General features: G+C 36.6%; 1 protein-coding gene across 1 annotated transcript; it reads right to left on the bottom strand.

Annotated features, from left to right (window-relative positions):
• Positions 1-14: 14 nt before the first annotated feature.
• Positions 15-14028, bottom strand: LOC133534762 (cytochrome P450 4C1-like). The gene is made up of 9 exons (XM_061874026.1): positions 13673-14028; positions 10855-10967; positions 7656-7746; positions 5877-6062; positions 5426-5793; positions 5245-5313; positions 4991-5162; positions 4461-4631; positions 15-1496 (listed from the first exon to the last, which is right to left on the bottom strand). Exons 1-9 carry the CDS (start codon positions 13824-13826, stop codon positions 1324-1326), a joined length of 1497 nt encoding a protein of 498 aa, XP_061730010.1. The 5' UTR covers positions 13827-14028; the 3' UTR covers positions 15-1323.
• Positions 14029-14125: the final 97 nt, after the last annotated feature.

The raw sequence follows: 14125 nt of genomic DNA, 5'->3' as shown, positions 1-14125 counted from the left end.
TGTTCTTTTATTTCATCACTATTTCATAATTTTCCTCTTGTGTTACATGTGCATTACAACAATTTGAGCAACAAACGTCAGCTGCAATAACATATTCCTAGGGAATGGTAACTAGAGGCCAACGCACTACTTTGCTTTGCAATTAATTAAAGGAAATGAATATGATAAGTGAAACAATATTGAAATCGCCGATCGATGTTATTATTAAGTTAACTAATCATCACTTGTAAATTTGTTTCCGTCTATTGTATGTTTTTCGTACGTTCCTTTCTTTTTAATGTCGATTTTCGGACCTGTCGTGCTGGCGACTTCTAGTACATCGGAAAACAAGCACTGGAAGTCGCCAGCATCACGCTGAAATGTGACCATTTCGTGGCACTCCTTCTTATGTTTTTCCTGCTTTTTGTATAAGTTTAAGTTCTGCGTCTGTGCTTACAAATAAATATTTTCTATTTATAAATAAAATGTAGGTATGTTATAATTATATTAATTATTAAATACGAGTACTTAGGATAAATAGAACTCATTAGATACAGAGTAATGTGCTAATTAATAGATAACAACAAATCCGGTTACATGGCATATAGTGTGTAGTTATGTCGTACATAATATTTATTACGACTATATATTTAAGTAACTAAATAATTAATATAGACTGTCACAATAATTAATAACAAGCATGGGTATAATTCGATATGTGCGAAGTGCATGATGAGGGAAATAGAAGCGACGATAATTAACGCACGCCGCGGAATGAATATGAATTTACTCTCTGACGACTTCCTCATACTGCTTGACAACAAGAAAACTCATGTGTGCCACAGGTAACAGTCAGGACCGCGTCATAGTAATGCCAAAGCAATTAAAGGTCGTGGACAAAAAGCTAATAATTAAGTTTACTACTGTAGGTTAAAATCTGTTTACTCCAATCGGATGCCGCGTCAGTGTAATAACCGCCTTAATAGGGAGGAGGTTTTCAATTAGACGGTCTTTGTGTTTTTAATGTGGGTACATTTACCAATTTCTTGAAGACGGTGGGACCGGTAAAAGACTTTTTTGTGGGATTCTGGGGAAGCCGAGGAAATTATTATTTTTATTGTATGGCTGGGGTGCCTTTGAACCTTAAGTATGATCAATCTGCGGGCTTCGTCACCGGCTCCAGTAAGAACCCCCGTAGTAACTCCATTTCAACAGTCGCTGGAGTCCTGAATGACGACGCGCTAGTACAGTGGGTGCGCGGCCCGCAGCACCAGGTCGCCGGTGAATTACACGTCCGCGGGCCGCGTTACCGACTCCAGTAGGAGCTCCCACAGTAAATCCACTTCAACAGTCGTTGGAGCCCCGATCGACGAAGCGCACGTAAAGCGGGTGCGCGGCCCGCAGCACCAGGTCGCCGGTGAACCGCACATCCGCAGGCCTCGTCACCGGCTCCAACCGGAACCGCCGCAGCAACCCGCACATCACCACTTTCAACTCCATCATAGCGAATTTCATACCTGCAATACATTTCATTAAAGATGAAACGTAAAAGTAAAGCATAGTTCATATAGAATTGGCACATAATTAGCAATGTTTAAAAAATAATAATTCCATGGCGGGAAAAAAAATTACAATTACAGTTCAATCACCAACCTTCAAAGTATTAATGGTGAAATTATTATTTTCCTAGCTTTATGCATTTTAATGTTTTCGACCATGAAAATTGAGAACAGAAGATTGATCGTGCACAAATACTTCGAAAATTCTTATCGATCCCGGACAAAGACAGCTAAGTCGCTTAAGATGCTAAAAGCTAATATGTATTTGTAGGGTCATAAAACGTTACAAGGAGACTCTATCAGCCGACAGGACAAACTAATCGGAGGTCTAGGACAAATAACAAGATTTTGGGAAAAAAGTCCCAAGGTCACTCAAACAAAATTCAGGACGGTCTAATTACGATTTATCCCAAAAATTCAAAGAAACTTCTAGAAAGATAAAGATGATTCACCTCAGAGGTGGCTATAAGAGCTATCGAGCAATAAACAGCCAAATCGGACTGTTAAACAGATCCGACAAGCTAAAACACTAGCTCGACTATTGTACGACCCAGTATTGACAAAATTCGAAGGTTGCTTGTTGTTCGACGACAAAACGTATGTAAAACGCGATTTTAATCAACTACTCGGTTCGAAGTTTTATATGGCCAATAATAGAGGTAATTTACCCGAAAAATATAAGTTCGTGAAACTTGACAAGTTCGCAAAAAAACATATGATATGGCAAAGAATTTATAATTGCGGCTGTAAGACGAAAAGTTTTATAACATAGTCAACAATGAAGTCGGACCTTTATATTAAAGAGTGCATAGAGAAATGAGTATTGGCATTTATTAGAACCCATAACGGTCCTGTGAAATGTTGGCCAGATTTAGCCAGCTGCCACTACTCAAAAAAAGTTTTGGCATGGTATGCTAATAATAATTGTTGGTGCAGTAAAGAATATTTACTTACTTACTTACTTATTTAATCAGGCCAATTACATACCCCACGATATGAATCCTTCGAATTGTCCCCAATTTCAATCTATCAAAAACTACTGGGCAATCATGAAAAAAAAATTAAATAAGACTAGTCAAATTGTCCAGGGTATCAATTCATTGTGATCTACAAGAAATCAACACCCCAAAAATGTCGACAAAATTGTTGTGCAGAAAATGACGGGGGTCCATTATGAAAACAGTTCGCAATTATTTACACAACAGAGATTTTTTTTTAATTTATACATATTTGAAAGATAAATATATTACTATTTAAAATTCGCCATTCATAACTTTCTTATTTTATTAACCTAAAAAAATAACAATCTTCTAGTGCGTACCAATTCTATATGAACTATGCTTTATATTAATAGTCCCGATCAAGCCACCTCAACCTAAATCATGGATTTCTTAAAAGTGTTGTATTTTGTTCCCGATATCTTAGCATCTGTTTGTTATCCATTTAATCTAAAAGTTGGCATGGTAAGTAAACAACTTTATTGTTATTGGCAATGCAATGATATGAAGTCGTACCATTACGATATTTTAGATGGGAACTTTGGTTTGAATAATAAAAATAACAGTTAGAAATGTATAAATTAAGTATAACATGTACCCAATAATCGTACTTGTCTAACATGACTTTTGCATAAATTCCTGCATTTGAATAATGTGTAGGACAAAGGAATTGCTGGCCTCCTTATCAGAGGAACCCTCGGCCCGTTATTTATAGTGTCCGTGGTCCTTTGTTACGTCTGGTCATTCAACTTTCTGCAGGAATATTTCGTCTAAATATACAAATCTCATAAGTCTACCATAAAATGTTTTGAAAAATAGTTTGATGAAACCAGGAGAATGTATCAATTATATTTTAGGTTGAAACTTGATACAGTACATAATTAACTTGGTAGTTACTATAAAAGCTTTTGAGTTCAATTTCCAATTGATTACGTAACTATCGATCAGTAGAAAATCCCCTCAAGATAGTTTTATTTGACACAAAACAAGATCCCATCCATAGGACAATGTAATTCATGATGTCATGTTTTTTTATTGTAATTTGTTGTATGTTTTAAAAAATAAAAAAGTAATCACTAGGAAGGTTAAATTGCGCAATGTAAGAAGCAATTTTCACATTTTTAGCTTTTGTGCATAAATAGTTACAAATATTTAAAATACGTTTTAGACATAGGGTTCGTGATTTCTTTCTATCCAGCGAAAGTCAAAAAATCTGGATTCTAATTGCTGAAGTCCCTAGAGAAAATCTTCAAGATTGCTAATTAAATTTTTGACAACCGTATTGTTATCTAAAAAAAGTATGATTTTTCAAAAACTCCGCTCCACCACCACCACCACGCCACCTTAATGCGTAATGTCGCATCCTTCTGATCTTACCGCATAACCAACTGCATATTCAGATGCCGATTTGAAATTTTGAATCCTGTAGGGCTAAGATGGTCGGCTCTTTATCATTTGTCACCATACCTATCACGTTCTAACAAGTATGTAAGAGCGAATGTGACGGGCATAGTGACAAGCAATCAAAATGGAACCATGCTGCCACTGCTGGTGTTCGCTGGACTACCATAAGTATCGCGATGCTTTAGTAATTGATTCTGATTATACTTACTGGTCTTCAAATTGCATTCCTCTTCCGATTCTCATGATTTTTTTTATATAGGAGACAAACAAGCAGTCGATTCACCTGACGGTAAGCGATTACGGTTGCTTATGGACACCCGCAATACTAGAGGGGTTTTAAGTGCGTATGTTATGAGTGTAAGCAGAGTCGATAATTAGGTAACTCCCTAACTTAGGATTTTCTTTCTCGAAAAAAATGTAAAAGCTGTATTTACATTTTTTTTTAAATGACGGAATTATAGAAGTTCACACCATCTACAGCTCACAGAACCACTAGTTATAATTATATTAAATTACTTGCCTATACAATTCCTTGGTCCAGCGCTAAATGGTATGTAAGCATACGGATGTCGTTTTCCATTGAAAAACCTTTCCGGTATAAATCGTTCAGGGTCTGGATAAACAGCTTCATCTCGGTGGATATCGAATACGTTGATCTGGCAAATAGTACCAGCTGGTACTCTGTAGCCTCCTGAAAACACAAGAAACACACATGATGTAACCAATTTATATCATACACCGTAGTGATGTACTCCGTGATCAAATGTTTGTACAGAGCACTAAAAATATACATAATTATAGGTACTATACCTAGAGCAGCATAGCTTATTGTATGCCATCAGCAAAACCTACAAATATTGTCTTCACAACACTAGCGAAATTACATTGTCTTCAATGTAATGCATTATAGTTTACTAAAAGTATCAATACAAATAATACTTCTGCGACAAAGGCAATTATATATTTTGATTTTTGATGTTTATTGGATTTCTGTTGTATCACTTGTGTCGAGATACTGCTTATGGTATCCATTACGTATATTTTACCAACCTAATATGACGTCTTCAGTAATGTGGCGAGCGATGAATGGCACGCTGGGATAGAGGCGCAGGGACTCTTTGATGCAGCACTCCAGATATTTCATCTCGCCCAGGTCTTCAAACGTCACTGGTCGATGACTGTCGTCGCCGAATATACATTGCAGCTCCTCGTTGATACAATTCTGAAAACATTACATATTTACAAAAAAAAAACAACTCTGGAGAACTTTGTGTGAACTGTATATAAACAAAATTAACACGTGCCTGGACAATAGGTTCGTTGGCGATCCTCATAATCATAAAACAAAGCGCCATAGCAGTTGTATCGTGACCCTGCAATCGTAATTTGATTTAGACTTGGTAAAATATATATTAATATATTTCTAAAAATATAAAGATGCGCAAAAATGACTGTTTGAGTATTTTTTATAAATAAACCTTTCACCTCGAACATAAATGTGTCCACTTCTTCCCTTATTCCATTATTGTCTATTTTTTTGTCCCTTTCGTTGACGAGGAGCAAATCCAAAAAAGCTTGTTTATTTTTTTGCCCATGCACTTCCGAGCCGTCGTTGGCTTTCTCATTGGAAGCTTTCTGTACTTTTCTTTCTAAGATAACTTGGTTTGTAAATTTATGTAAATATTTCAAGGCAGACTTTTCCATTCTCCAAAATGCGGAGAGGTAAAATATTCCATCGGGATACAGCCAAGGTCGGATCATCCGGTTTACTATACAATAACCAATCGTATAGAGAGCAGAAATGTATTTTTTCGATTCTGCACCTTCACGTAATGACGTACCCATGGAAGTTTCTGGAAACAAATGCACCAAATGTTTTTGATTACGATTATCTCACTAAATCAAACTACTTGTACTCATGTGTGTAAAAACGTACCGCACATAATGCGAAGAGTTGCCTTAGTTATAATAGGCACCAAATCGGTCCTGGGGCTGACGAGCTCGGCCTGCACACAGCCGAGCAGCTCTTCCGTCTGCTCGATGATTGTTTGGCAGAACTGCTTTAGAATGTTGAAGTGAAACGCTGAAGTTAACAACTTTCGCCTTTGGTGCCATTTATTTCCTATTAAATTTAAATGGTTAGGTACATTTAACAATAATTATGAAAGTTGATAATATATCTATGGCCACGAGAAGTACCCAAAAAGGTTCACGTATAGTGTGGATTCTGCAATTAGTAGTCATCCTAATGCCGATGACAAAATACCCGTAATATCTTCGTTTTGGTATAGTCGTTAGCTTTGTAGCTGGCCCCTAGCGGCTAATCCTTTGTCTATTGTTAACTAAACCCGCGCGTGCCACTACCTGCATAAAAAATGGTCCGCTCACTTTAACTGGTTATTGAATTACAACTCCTATGGTAATTGAAATAAGATTCAAAATGAACAAATGGAAAAATAATTTGCGATTTCTTATGTGGTCCCTCTACGGTTACTGAGTGCCGGCGAGTCGAACGCTACGGAACCAGTCTAAAATGTGTCCTCGATATGCGGCACAAAGGCGCGTTATCGGAGGGCGCACCTACACTGGGTTTTTGAGCGTTGGACTAGCCTGCGCTCTGATGCCAATTAGAATTATACGATTTTTTTGCAGATAGTGGCACGCGCAGTTTTAGCTAACAATAGGGAGTTATAAATATGTATTGTATAATCATAACCCATCAAGACACCCATAAACTCTTGACCCCACATAAATTGTCAAAAATATACGTTACCGTAAAAACCCGTTATTAATAAAAGCATTTCTCCGAGATAAAACTGTGTAGTTTAAAACGTATCGCCTCAGTGAAAACTCGTTTTCATTACCTAGTTTTCGCAAAGTGCCTTGGTGAAAACTAATCTGGACTAATTGTTAAAAAAAAAAATAGTGAAAACAAGATTTTACACAAAAAAATCTTTTTTTAACTTAATTAACCAGTTCTTCTCACTTCGTTCGTCGTCGCACCTAGTTAGTTAGTGTTTCTGGGCATTTTCCGCAAATCGACAACCATTGTGCCTATTTTGAGTGAAACGAGATAGCGCTACTCTAACCACGTCGCACCTATGTTTCGACGCTGGCAGAATACCGTGAAACTAGTAAATACGGACGGTGGAGATAAGGAACGAAATCTCCATGTACCAAAAAGTGTCATCAAAAAACTTTAAATAGGTGGCGCTACAATACCTAGAGTACTTGAACAGAAAAATCAAATCATAGACAGTGCAATTCAATCCGTCAATAACGCCTAGGTTCTTAGCTACTCTAGCGCTACTCTGGAGAGATTTGGAACTATTATTTATAGCTGACAGCTGGACACTTTTGCTACAGTTCTACCATAAGAGATGCTACTCCTCTTAATTCCACACTCCATACTAGTAAAAGCGCGATTTCTTGTCTAAACTAGTTTTAACTAAAAAAAAATTTGAATACTTGAAATTGAAATTAGTGAAAACTATTCTTCACCAAGGGACTTTTGTCTGAAAAATCCCAATCTAAAATAGTTTTCCCCGACGCCTTACTGAAAACTAACTAGTTCAACTAAAAACGGGATTTTACGGTGACATATTATACACCGCATTCTTGTTTTCATATTAGAGAAAAATACGTACTTGCATCTTCGACTTTAAATAGAAACGTATGGTTATTAAATGATCATACCACGGAACGTCATACTTGCCGTTGCTCACTAGTAATCCTTGGCCGAGCCAAGGTGCTAGGAAAGTGTACGGAAGGCGTTTTTCGTTAAAACGGGTTGTAGACAGTATAATCTGAAAAGTAGTTTCGAATAGAGTCAGCCCAAGATATGTTGGCAGCGATTATGATAGCCCAGACGGTGTAAGTGTCAAGTAAACGTCATCATTTCTTAGAAGTTTGACATTTAAAATAACATGTGCACCGTCTGGGCTATCAAAATCGCTGCTAACTTATCTTGATTTGACCTATGATAGTTCTCTTCAAAGTTGAATCATGTACCTATTTTTTTTACTCTCAAAGTCTTTCACCTTTTTTATACTTCATTAGTTATGTTTATCTTTCCTTAGTTATGTTCCTATTCCTATCGTTCATAGAGTCTGGCTAGCCAAATATTGTTGACAGATATTTCCATATGGTATCACCAATTGTCTATGATTAAAAAAAAGCTAAAAGCCTGTTGTCAATTTATGTCATTTATTCATATTGTTCGCGGTTTATAAGGGGTTTATTTTAAATAATATTAATAATGACTATACCGAGCGAGGTCCGGAAACTATTATTTAAGCTCATAAATAATTACGATGATGTGTGCAATGTTTAGAAGCCCTAAACAATTTAGTAGGTTGGTGCTCTATTAATATTTTGATACTTTAAGTACTAGTTATAACATTTGCCTATAAATTTGATTAAGTACGTGAATTTATTAATACCTGAATCTCATGAACAGGACAAGTGTGTAAAGAAACGGATAAACTAGAAGTTCGGGAAATTATCAATAAAAACTAAACATTGGAACGTAACGAGTTACTGAAAACTAATATCTAAAAGAAATCTGTGGAATGACTGGTCAGTAGTAAATTGATATAAAAATATCTTGGCGAAACATGTTTATATATGTCTTTGTACTTTACATTATGGAAGGTAGAGGCAAGGAACAAAATCTCCATATACTTACCAAAAAGTGTCCAACAAAAAACTATAAATAGGTGGCGCTACAATACCTAGAATACTTGAGAAAAAAATCTAATCATAGACAGCGCACTTCACTCCGTCAATAACGCCTAGGTTCCTAGCTACTCTAGCGCTACTCTGGAGAGATTTGGAACTATTTTTTATAGCTGACAGCTGGATACTTTTGCAACAGTTCTGCCTAAGGAGATTTTGTTCCTTGCCTCTACGTTCCATACTTTACATAGAGGTAGAAATTACGTGAGCTGACTCAGGGGCGGATTAAGAAGGCGCGGGGCCCTTAGCACAATAGCTCGCGGGGCCCCCTGGTTTAAAAAAAAAGATTAAGTGCGAGTCGGACTCGCACCCCGAGGATTCAGTACCATCACAACATTTTTACGATGTCTTAATTTTTTTCCACTCGTTCTCGATTAGTTTTTAACATGTTATGCATTGTATTTTTTAGGGTTTCGTAGTCACCTAGAAACTCTTATAGTTTCGCCATGGCCGTCTGTCCGAGGGTTTTCTCCGTGATCGTTAGTGCTAGATAGCTGTAATTTGGCATGGATACATAAATCATGCATTGCGACAGAACGGTAAAATAAAAACTATAAAAAATTTGGGTAACTTCCATACAATTTCTTTTTTCTTTGATTTATTTTGCTTTGACCCTACAGTGTGGCGTATGGTTTGATAAGGTCTTTCAAAACGAATAACGGTCTCCAAAAACCTTTTTTTATAAAGTTATTATTTTCGGAAAAAAACAAGGCCGAAGGCTGAGCCCCACGAGCTAGTGAGTAATGATCGAGCGAGTTAGAATATCCGGACCACCCGATTTCGTAGCGTTCCCGTGCGAAGCTGAAGGCCTAGCTGCAGGAAAGCAGAGCCTAGAATGAAACCAATACCATAGTGTGAACAAGGCCGTAGGCGGAGCTCCGTATAAGGGTGGAGGCCCGGAGCGTTCTAGCGCCACCATACAAAGGCTGAATTGTAGGAGAACAGAGTTTGGGCTTGCCAATATGTGATCTCGGCTCGCCTGCTGCTCGGCCTGAGTTCTTGCTCGAAAGTACGACTTGCTGGGATGCTTTGGGTATCGGGCCCTATTTAGGGCTTTACATCCGGCCTACGCAAATGCAAAGCCCTGCATAGGGGCCCCGCTGTTTTCTTTTTATAACATTTTGACAATTATTAGATCATATGTATCACGGCTTTGTAGCAACTCGGCATATTTTGGGCGCCCGGCCAGTCGTAGAGGAGCGCGTCCTCCGTTGGCCTCCTACGGGCTCAAATCAAAGCTGATCATCATTAGGCATTAGCTGTAAGGTGCAATTTGTTATTTGAAATAATAAATAAATCATCCTTTCTTGCTTTTCACTAATATGTTTTTTAACAGAGTATCTACTTTTGTTCGTTTCCGAGCCTTGCAGCTTAGCCATGCACAAAAGGTTTGAGACACTCTGCACGTTCGGTTTTATGCTAAACTCTGCTCTTGGTCTTTGCGTAAGCCTAAGTTCTTTAAATTTGGTATCGTTATAAAGAAAAATAGACAGGATAATAACAAATAATAATAATTGTTCAATAAAAAAGACTGACTTACGAAAAAGATACATTGTAAATAAAATGTGATAGTACAGGATCCGCGGAGTGCGAATTCTACTTGAACTTCCGCATGTCGAAATCGTATGGTCAGGGTCGGAGCGCGGGGCCCCCCTAGGCGCGGGGCCCTTAGCATATGCTTTTTCTGCTGTTCGGTTAATCCGCCACTGAGCTGACTTTGAGTGCACATCAACGTATTTTAACTTATTTCCTTAGGTAAGTATCAAGACTATAATTCCTACTACACAAAGAGTGACCAGCCAAAGATTTTTTGAATTTTCGGCCAAAATATTGTGTAATATTTCAGTAGCCAGGCTCTATAAGTGTATTACCTACTACTAACTATTTTTCTAGATTTTGTTTTACCAATTTGTTAGATTATTATAATATATGTACTTAATATATGTAGATTATTATAATATACTACGAGATTAATATAATATATGTACTCAAGACAAATTTCAGCATTCTAATATGGGTATCTGAGCCGTGCATGGTCAGACAGATGACGTATGGACCAGCAGGCACGCGTTGGCTAAAATATCTATTTTATTTATAAAGGTTTTATGATAACTACAGATTTGTATAACAAGTTGTTCGAATTACTTCTGCAAATCATAAGAATATAATTATTTTACCTCGATATCCACTGGGTCGTAAATGTTAACAATGCGTATATTGAAAGAAGTTAGTTGTATTATTGGTCCTTTACATTCCGCTCGCAGTTTTCTTGCATATAAAAATAATTCATCTGAAATCATAATGTTAAACATATTTGTGCCATTTCAGACTTAAACAGACGGCAATGTTTACATACAACCACTATAATATAAAATAAAAAAATGACACATTTGGAGAAAAAATGTCTACTGACTAAAAATCAATATGCGTACCTAAGACATATGTCATATATTTCAAATATATATATATATATGTGTATGTATGTATATATGATATATGCATACATACACATATATATATATTTATTATAATACTATGTATTTATGCATGTTTGTTTATAATAATAGTGTTTAGATAGTGACTTTTATCTCTCTGTACTGATTTTCTTTTCCGCACCAATTGTAAGTTTCTGTTTGGCCCAATGGTTGACTGGTAGAGAATGCCTTAAGTCATTAAGTCCGCCATTTGTACTTCTTTTTGTATTGTGCAATAAAGGTGAGATAAATAAATAAAAAATATATATGTCGATAACCAATGCTGCACACGAAATCTTTGATCACTTTGTTACTGGGATGGATGAGAAAAACAAAATGGCAGGCATTTTTTGTGACTTATCCAATTATACTATTGAACAAAATGCTTCACTATGGTATTCAAAATAACACTCATTCATAAACTATTTACTTCATTTTTGTCAAACCGAAAGCAGATAGTGAAAGTACTGTCTAATGGAAAAATACTAAAATCAGATGCCGGCTGTGTAGGTGTGGAGTTCGCCAAGGCTCTGCTTTAGGAAATACCCTATTTTTAATTTTTGTGAACGACCTACCATCAAATGTCACTTCCGGTCTCTCAGTTTTTTTCCTGATGACACAACGGTCATAGTTAGCGCTCCTACCTTTGAACAGCTGTGTAGGAAAATTAATGAAGCATGTAGGCAGCTGCAGCATTAATTGGTTCTCAGTAAATGGGTTGCTATTAAACGTCACCAACTCAAATATAATGTTATTATCAGGTCGAAGTCTCAATACAATGCCGGTGGCATTATATGAGAAACTTCCCTATGCCCATGTGCGATGAATGCCGTTTTTTAGTTTTCACACTTGATACTCAATTAAATTGGAAGACCCATACTGACAAGCTCTACAATAGGTTGAGTGGTGCGGTGTTTTGCGTTGCGAAGAATGAAACTTTTAATCTCAGACGACATGCTGCGCCAGGTATATTTTGCGCATTTTCACTCGCTGATGTCTTATGGCACTCTAATTTGGGGTAGCTCCACGGATGCCAAAAGAGTGCTGATAATACAGAAGCGAGCACTGCGCACGGTCGTCGGGGTGAACAGTAGACACTCATGCAGGGACATTTTTGTTTCACAGGGGATCATGAGCAATGGCTCCCAAAATAATTATTAATGATTTCCAGTACTTGTTTGAGGTGATCATGTTTGTGCGAGACAATATAAATACTCGTATGTACGAACGAAGTGCGTCCGAAACACAATCTCGCCGAGCACCCCGATTAAGAACGATTCCTCATCGGACGGCACTAGCGACAAAAACCCACGCGTAATAGGACCAAAGTTGTATGTAAAATCTGAAACATCGGACGAAACATTTAGGCGCAAACTCAGAAACCTTTTATTGAATAACCCCATGTACAGTCAAGTGTAAAAATATGGGTGTACACATCTTACTTAAAAATATGTCCCATAGCATCTTATTCCAGAGTAATAAGGGCGTAGTACCATATTTATGAGACGATTCTCTCGATACATATTTTTGCGGCCGACTGTACTCTGTTGTAATGTAATGAACTAAAAATAGGCCGAAAGATTCCTACGTTACTAAGAAAACTATTACATAGAAATGTAAATTACGCAATTATAAATTACCGGTTTAGTTGTGTACTACATGCAAGTAAAATAAGAAAACATACAAAACTATGAAAAATATGACTGGAACCAAATTGATTAATTTCTAGAAAACAAAATTTGCCGAACTTTGTTCTTGAACACGGACAAACTATAAACAAAAATATCTATATCGTTAAGAGATTCATTATATAAATAACAAGTGCGCCTAAAGAAAGAGTTTTTAGCAAACTGTGTGCCACAGGAGGAAATAGAAAATGTGGGTTTAGAACGTGAGTGGAACCCAGAAATTTTGAAGGAAACGCTATAAAAGGTTAGAATCTATGTGATTTCTAATAATGTATGGATTTTACTTTTGCTCAAAATTTATTTTATTGCCTTATACAACGGACATATTTTTGTTACCTATCGATTTTTTTACTAATTTAAGAAATTACAAATTAGAAGTTTTTAATTTATTTAATATTTATATTTTTTGTTAATTGTACCCTGACGATCCTTTTTGGGAGATAAAATATTATATTATTTGATGGTTTTTATGGAATTCTTGCATGTTTTCGACGATCGTGATGTGAATGTTTATAATTTTGGCTTAGGCAAATTTGTATTGAAATGTATATCAGGAAATAAAATAATCTAATCTAATCTATGAAATGATATACCATTTATATTTTGGCAATTATTAAGGCTCAAAGGCAACAATACAATAATATTAATCTTAAAAACCAAAAATCACTGGCGGCACAGCAGCTTTCTCCTGTGTTAATTTTTTCGGCGCAGGATTCGGCAAATTGCCAAGGAACCTCCGGAATGCCACACCCTTATTTATTTATTTTCATGCCATTTATTTTACCTTAGTCTTCTTTTCAATACACATTTAAGTAATAGTGAATAATATCTACCTGGTGGTAATAAAACCTGAAAGAGGATTCCTATCAGAGGCCACCCCCTTGGTCCAGGAATTTTGGCGATTAGTCGGCCTGCATGACAATATCTAAAGTGCAAATGTAACCCAACAAGTAAAACTAAAATCAATATCGGTATATACAGTAACATCGCGAATCTGCCCGGATGCAAAACTCGGCAACAACTGGCGCATTCGTTTGTTATATGTACCTAAATAATTTCAACATACTTATCTCTTACAATTATAATGCAATCAATTGACAGCTGGGTCACAGTGCGAGTTGATACACAAATATGTACCTTAATTAATTAAGCTTCTCTATAATATCGGCAAAATAGTCATATAATTTGTCATTTTTAAAGACTGGGTTATAGGTAAATATCAGTATAAAAAAGTCTTAATCTGTTTCTTAAAGAAAATACGACGATGTGGTGCGGGAAGTTGGAGG

The sequence above is a fragment of the Cydia pomonella genome, chromosome 2, assembly GCF_033807575.1.
Source record: "Cydia pomonella isolate Wapato2018A chromosome 2, ilCydPomo1, whole genome shotgun sequence".
NCBI classification, from domain to species: domain Eukaryota; kingdom Metazoa; phylum Arthropoda; class Insecta; order Lepidoptera; family Tortricidae; genus Cydia; species Cydia pomonella.
The sequence above is the reverse complement of the archived record's forward strand: the minus strand, read 5'-3'. Positions and strand labels throughout refer to the sequence as shown.